Source organism: Brassica oleracea, chromosome C6, assembly GCF_000695525.1.
Source record: "Brassica oleracea var. oleracea cultivar TO1000 chromosome C6, BOL, whole genome shotgun sequence".
NCBI classification, from domain to species: Eukaryota; Viridiplantae; Streptophyta; class Magnoliopsida; order Brassicales; family Brassicaceae; genus Brassica; species Brassica oleracea.
In genome coordinates, this window is record NC_027753.1 from 2,563,743 (window position 1) to 2,571,254 (window position 7,512).

General features: G+C 49.3%; 1 protein-coding gene across 1 annotated transcript; it reads right to left on the minus strand.

Annotated features, from left to right (window-relative positions):
- Positions 1-2,224: 2,224 nt before the first annotated feature.
- LOC106297214 lies at positions 2,225-3,388 on the minus strand. The gene has a single exon (XM_013733497.1). It carries the CDS (start codon positions 3,386-3,388, stop codon positions 2,225-2,227), a length of 1,164 nt encoding a protein of 387 aa, XP_013588951.1.
- Positions 3,389-7,512: the final 4,124 nt, after the last annotated feature.

Consider the following 7,512-nt stretch of genomic DNA (forward strand, 5'->3'; position numbering starts at 1 on the left):
TCCACTTCGCCTCGACTCTCAGTTCGTCGACATGCAAGCTTTCGTGGGTCTCGATCCGCATGGGTCCAACATAGGCTTGATCTATCCGAGGACTGCTGGAGTTCTCCAAAGTCCCACTAATCGTCGTGGAACCTCGACTGCTCCCTCTCGTTCTGTGGGAGATGATTCATCAAAGACTGACGCGCCGGCTCTCGACTCTCAAGCCGTTGATGAGGGAGCAAAATCTGTTGGGAACCAGGATGGGAATAATGTTCTTGAGATCTCCGACTCCTCCGTTTCTAACCCAGAGGATGGTCGGGGTCGAGAATCGGACAAGGGTGACGCCGGCGAGGAGGTCGACAAGGAGCAGAGCGGGGAGATGGTCGGTTCCCAAGCTAACCCCTCCGTGAATCAGCTTGAGGTTCGTGGGAGCGAGGCGACCGCTCGTGTTGAGAGCGTCGACGCGGATCAACCCGTGTACACCAACCTTCCTGAACCGTCTCTCGATGGTGATGCCGTAGCGCAGGAACATGCTAAAGATCCCGAGGAATGACTCTGTTGTTCCTTTTCTTTTCTCCTCCTTGCTCTTTTTATGTATTATGACTTGACCCAGCGTGGTCTTTTGTTTGCTTGAGACTCTACCCGCCTTTTCTTTATTTGAAGACTTTACAAATTCTGCTTCATTTATCTTACTCCCTCAGATTCCGAGCTCTCAACCAATCGCAGAGTTGCCGTTTGAGTTTTCAAAGAATCATAAGAAAGTATAGGCTTCGAATTGAGTTTAAGGGACTTGGCAGATATTGACCGAAGGCGGTTATATAGAGGGTGTGATCTGTGCTGTATCGAGACAACGGTATCATGGTCGTTGTCTCGTATAGATCGTGATTTTAATGGACTTGCGACCGTATGTTGCCTAGTCGTTAGTCGTTAAGTTCTTTCGCTCGTTAGTACCGTTATCCGCACGTCAACTAGATACGGGTCTGAGGCGGGCGACTTAAGACCAAGAGAAATTTTTAAATGACGACGGTTCCTAATCTGATTTCAAAGTAATTCCTAAGCATTCAGTCGGCCAAACCTTACTTAGTAAATTATGAAATGGATAGGAATTATCATTTTGGACATATCGGCTAATGCCGTGATATGACCGGGTTCCTGCGAGTACGTGTCTGATCAGGACATACTCGATAGTGGGGTGCGAGTGCCAGTACGTTCGTTCGAGAGGCCGGGGCGAGCTCTTGTGAGCATCGCATGGATGGTGCGACTTCTCGAGGGAGAAGTTTGTGTTGTTTTTTGTTACAGCTGGACCCGTTAAGGCTGACTACGTACCCCCTTTGTGGGGAATCAAGCTATTCGTAGTTCTTTGGTTTTCGAGTAAAAGTGGCTGTGAAAGCGCATTTACTCGGGTTTTTTTTTTTTTTGAGCTGGTGAATGTGACCGTGAGTCATTCACTCGCTTTTTGGTGGTTTGTCTAGTTGTGGAAACGTCAGAGGTGTTTCGAGTTTCAAGCTCGTGGCACTGATTCGCCGGTTGAGGTTTTGAGATGGTAGACCCCGGGTTTGACTATCTCGGTGATCTTGTAAGTTCCCTCCCAATTGGCTCCGAGTTTTCCAGCTTTCCATTCCTTCGTATTCTCGAACACCTTCCGCAGAACGAGGTTACCTAGTTCAAGAGGCCGAGATTTAACCTTCTTGTTATAGCAGCTCTCGATCTGATACTGATAGTTCTGAATGCGAAGTAGTGCTTGGTCGCGTTTTTCCTCGATGTCATGTAGGGCGTCGAGGAGCATATCGTGGTTGAGTTCGACATTCTGCGGCATTTTGGAATGGCGCAAGCTCGTCACGTTTACCTCAGCGGGTGCCATTGCTTCTACTCCGTAGGCCATCGAGAAAGGGGTAGCCTTCGTTGCTCCGCGCGGGGTTGTTCTATGGGACCACAGGACTCCGTCTAGTTCATCAGCCCTGCAACCCTTCTTTAATTCGAGTCGCTTTTTGAGTCCGTCGATGATCGTTTTGTTAGTTGACTCGACTTGGCCGTTGCTCTGCGGGTTTCTCAGTGTTGACATGTTTAGATGGATTCTCCATCTGTCGCAGAACTCTCTAAAGTTATGCGAGATAAACTATGACCCGTTGTCGGTGATTATCTCGTAAGGGAGCCCGTACCTGCAGATGATGTTTTTCCAGGCGAACTTTTGTACCTCCTTATCTGTGATGTTGGCGTAGGCTTCTGCTTCTACCCACATAGTGAATTAATCCATGAGGACCAAGATGAATCTCTTCTGTCGAGAACTCGGCATTGGTCCAATAATATCCATTCCCCATCGCATGAATGGGTATGGTGCAGTCAAGGTATGGAGCAACTCCGTCGGGCTGTGTATGGTTGAAGCGTGTCGCTGGCACTTGTCGCATTTCTTGACATAGGATTCGCAATCCGCGTTCATTGTTGGCCAATAGAAACCGAGGCTTTTTACCTTTAGTGCAAGAGCTCGTCCTCCCGAATGATTGCTTGCTGCTCCTTCATGTGTTTCGGCCATGACCAGCCTTGTTTCGTCTCCAAAGATACACCTAAGGAGTACTTTTGTTGCATTCCATCGATGGAGTGTTCCGTCCATGACAACGTAATATGCACTGGGTCTTTTGAGTCGTCTTACTTCCCATTTCTCTGTGGGTAATATGCCGTCGGATAGGTAAGCGATGAATTTCGTTCGCCAATCATCGAGTTGACCTTCCGTTGTGCGGGGTTCCCCTTCGTCGATGTCCATGACGTCGGTGATAGATGCTGCGATGGCAAGTTGTTCCGTCATTGGGCTGATGCTTGGCTTCTCGATCCTATGTATCGGGATTGTCCTTTTCACCTGATCGTGTAACTTGCTTCCAAGGGCTGCGAGTGCATCCGCACATACGTTCTCTCTGCGAGGGACTTTCGTGAGCTTGAAGAATTCAAAGTCTTGTGTAAGATCTGTGACGAGTTTCAGGTAGGCATCCATCCTATCGTTCCTGGCGTCATAGTCTCCTAGAAATTGTCTCACCACGAGTTGGGAGTCACAGTATGCGCTGACTCGTTTAGCCTTCGCTGCTTTAGCAAGACGAAAGCCTGCGATGAGAGACTCGTATTCGGCTTCGTTGTTGGACGCCGAAAAATCAAAACTGAACGACTGTCGGATTAGTTCGCCTGTTGGTGACTGGAGTTGTACGCCTGCCCCTGAACCTTTGTTCGTAGATGAACCATCTACGTGCAATATCCAGTTCAGACTTGGCAGCACGAGATCTTGTTCTAGCTCCGTCGTTAGCTCGATCAGGAAATCAGCAAGAACTTGCGACTTAGCCGCTGTGTGGTTCTTGTACACGATGTTGTGTTTGCTAAGCTCCACCGCCCATTTTGTTAGCCTTCCTGATTGGTTGGTATTTTGCATTACCGTCCTAAGGGGCTGGTTGGTGAGTACCTCGATAGTGTGCGACTGGAAATACGGTCGGAGTTTCTTGCCGAAGTGATGATGGCGAGGGCCATCTTTTCTAAGGTTGGGTATCTCATTTCTGGTTCCGTCATTCGCTTACTGATGTAGAAAATAGGCTTCTGTTCGCCACGGTCTTCTCGTATTAGGACGCTGCTAACTGCCGATGAAGTGACGGCAATGTATAGAGATAGAGTGTCCCCGACCTCGGGCTTCGATAGAACTGGATGTGTCGTGAGGTAATGCTTAAGCTGATTGAAGGCTTCCTCGGATTTTTCGTCCCAGGCGAATCTCTTATTTCCCCGCAGGAGTTCATAGAACGGGAGGCATCTATCTGTGGATCTTGAGATGAACCTGTTTAGTGCCGCAATCCTTCCGGTTAAGCGCTGAACCTCACGGGTGTTCTTCGGGCTAGGGAGATCGAGGATTGCCGTTATTTGTTTTGGGTTTGCTTCGATGCCTCGGTAGGTAACAATGTAACCTAGGAACTCTCTAGACGTGATGCCGAAGGTGCATTTCGCCGGGTTGAGCTTCATCCCGTACTCGTTCAGCGTTTTGAAGCAGTCTCGCAAATGGTTGAGATGGTCCTTGGCGCGAAGTGATTTGACCAGCATATCATTGATGTAAACTTCCATAGTGTTGCCGAGTTTGTCTGCAAACATTCTATTGACCAGACACTGGTAAGTCGCTCCTGCGTTCTTTAGGCCGAAAGGCATGACCTTGTAGCAATACGTCCCTCTGTCCATTATGAACGCCGTTTTCTCGCGGTCGTCTGGATGCATCATGATTTGATTGTACCCTGAAAAAGCGTCCATAAAGGTTAGGAGCTCATTGCCGGCAGTCGACTCTACCAGACGGTCGATATGAGGGAGAGGGTAGCTGTCTTTTGGACAGGCTTTGTTCAAATCCGTGAAGTCAACAAAAATGCGCCACTTCCCGTTTTTCTTTTTTTACGACGACAGGGTTTGCTAGCCACTCTGGGTACCGTACCTCGGCGATGAAACCTGCGTCGAGCAACCTGTCAACATCTTCATTTACTGCTTTGGACCGTTCGGGTCCGAGCTTCTGCCTCTTCTGTCGAATAGGCTTGAACGTCGGATCAACGTTTAATTCGTGAGAGGCTATTGCGGGGTCTATTCCTTTCATATCAGAAGTTACCCATGCAAAGGTTGAGGCATTCTCTTTGAGCAAAGAAATGATTAGTGACTGCATTTCGTCAGAGAGATAAGCGCCAATGCGCACGACCTTCGATGGGTCAGCTTCATCAATGGGAACCTCGCGGATTTCTTCCTTCTGAGGGTAGATCTTATGTATTGGTTTGGTGACCGCGTTGACGAGAGAAGGTGATTGTTGTAGATTGACCGCGGCGATAAGCAGCTCTCTCGCAGCCCGTTGATCCCTGCGGATCGTCTGCGTTGTTCCATCTTTCCCAGGAAACTTAATGCATTGGTGATAGGTGGAGGGAATGGCTTTCATAGAGTGTAACCAAGGCATACCGAGGATTGCGTTGTAGGGCGCCTTAGCCCGGATAACAGAGAACTTAATAGTGCGTGTCACATCACCAGCGTAAACTGGGAGACGAATTGTCCCAATCATTTGATACGAGGAGCCATTAAATCTCGTGAGAGCGCGTGAAGAGGGATTCATGTCACGTAGGTCGATCCCCATTTTGTCGAGCGTGTCCCGAAAGATTAGGTCGACTGAGCTGCCCGTGTCAACGAGAACCTTCGTGACCTGGCATTCGCCAATTCCGATATCGATTAGGAGCGAGTCGTTATGCGGCATGCTGATGCCGTGAGTGTAAGTCGCTGAGAAAGAGATTCGATGGTCTGCTTCGACTTGCGAAGGCCACTTTTGGGCGGTGATGGCTTGTCGTCTATAATCTTTAACTGCTCTTACCGAGTCCCCGCAAGGAGGTGAACCACCCATTATGACGTTGAGGTGCGGGGTGCCCGTAGCCTTCATCAATTCCAGTTTTGCATGTCGCTTCGCTTCGAGGCTCGGTCGTAAATCATGTTTTTGTACTGACTAAGCTTCACGCGTAGGTCTTCAGCTTTAGAATTGATATGCCCACGTAAGTCTGTAGGTTGAGGTTGGAGGCTTGGAGCAACTACGGTGTGGGCAGTCTTTCTCGCTTTGGACTCATTGAGGGTCGACCTGAGATCCGTTTCGCTTACTGAGACTTTTGCGGCCTTCCGCTTTAACAAGGCGCGTAGATCCTTGGAGTCCGTTTTTCTCCCCAACTGTTCACGCAAATCTTGTGCTATTGATGGAGTTTTGTCATCCGAGGAGTCGTCATGTCGAGAGAGAATTACTTCTACTCGCCGCCGGTTTTTAGGTGGTTCTTCATCAGCTGACTCTCCCTCGAGATTGAGATGGTTTACTGTGGCTCTCTCTGGATTAGCTTGCTCTTCTTTCTGAGGGGCTTTTGCTTGAGACTTCTGAGTCTTCTTCTTTTTGTTTTTGCTTCAACTCTTACGCTTTTTCGGCTTCTGCGGAGGAGATTCTATCTCGATTTTCCCACTTTCGATGGACTTGAGGAAATGTCCGCAAAGAACTTTGCAATCCTATGTGTCATGTGATTTGACTTCTTGATAAGAACACCATTTTCTCGGCTCTGCGGCACTTGACCTTGTTGGTTCGGGAGAACTAGACTTCTGCTGGTTGGTGTCTCGATCCCAATGATTCCATACCTTCTCACGCACCACAATAGCGGAGCCTGGGGGTTCTCCATCGTCCACAGCGTTCAAATAACCCTTCTTCTGGTTGGGCTTGCCACCTATAGAATGTTGGCGTGGTTCATGACGAGCATCGTTCGTCCGGGCGGGAGTCTGTTTTCCCGCTGCTTCTTTCGCTGCCTTAGCTCTGGTATCCTCCTCCATTCGAATGAAGTTGTTGGATCGAGCGATTGCATCCCGTACCGATCTCGTTGGGTGTCGATAGAGGTCAGCCCGGAATGGCGACTTAATATGGAGGGTGTTCATCAGTGACTCCACGGCTATGTGGTCCGGTACGTCGACTTCAAAACAATAGATTTGAACTTTTCCATAAAATCCCTCAAGCTTTGCCCATTTGCGTGGTTGAGATTCTAGAGATCCGTGGCGGTGGCCTCCTGCCGAGTGAACATGATGTAATTTTTGAGAAAAGCCGTTGAGAGGTCGTGAAAACTATCGACGGAGTTCTCCTGAAGGACGGTGAACCAGTTAAGAGCGATGCCCTCTAGGGTTTCGACAGAAAGTTTGTTGGGGTCAAAATCGGTCACGACAGAATCGATGTCCGAAAGTCCTAAGAAAAACCGAATCTCGGTCAAAACTTCAAAAGCTGAGAAAACGTACAGCCGAAACGGATCGCCCGGCGAGCTCGGCCTCGACCCGAGCTAGCTCGCCCGGCGAGCACGGCTGTGTTGCCGGTCGAGTCACCGGCGAGCTCGGCCGTGACACGGGCCAGCTCGCCCGGCAAACACGACCGTGTTGCCGGTCGGCTCGGCGGCAAGCTCGATCGTGCCACGGATCAGCTCGCCCGGCGAGCGCAGCCAATTCTCCATGGACCATTCCGAACCCGGTCCCATCCCATAACGATGCATCTTCGTCCGAAGTTTCCGTAGCTCAGTCTTCGGGTCCGTGGATACAACACCAATGTTCCGTCTAAAAAACATCGTCGAAAGTATTCGGAAAGTTGGGAAGGTTATATCTCTCGAACAGTTTCCTATTCTTCGTAGTAGAGCAGGGTATGGTTAACTTAACACCAACTGCCTCGGCTATGCGAAGAAACAGGGTTCCGTTGGAAGAACCATGCCTATACCAACGGCTACTTCGCGAGTAGAATCGTAAAAATGCTTAAGTCTCGATACGGCCCAAAGAGGGTCCAAATTGAGGACAACGGCCCATCTTTGGTCCCAAAAGACTTGAACCCAAAGACTGGTATGACGGTTTATCTCATCCGCGGGGAGAGATAAATGTCAAATTTCCGAAAATAATCACAAAGAAGAAGGAAATATGGAAAATCCCGCTTCACGACAAATCCGGCCCGAGAAGAGGTAACCGACCTAAGGAGGAGTATATAAAGAGGACCTAGGACGAAGAGAA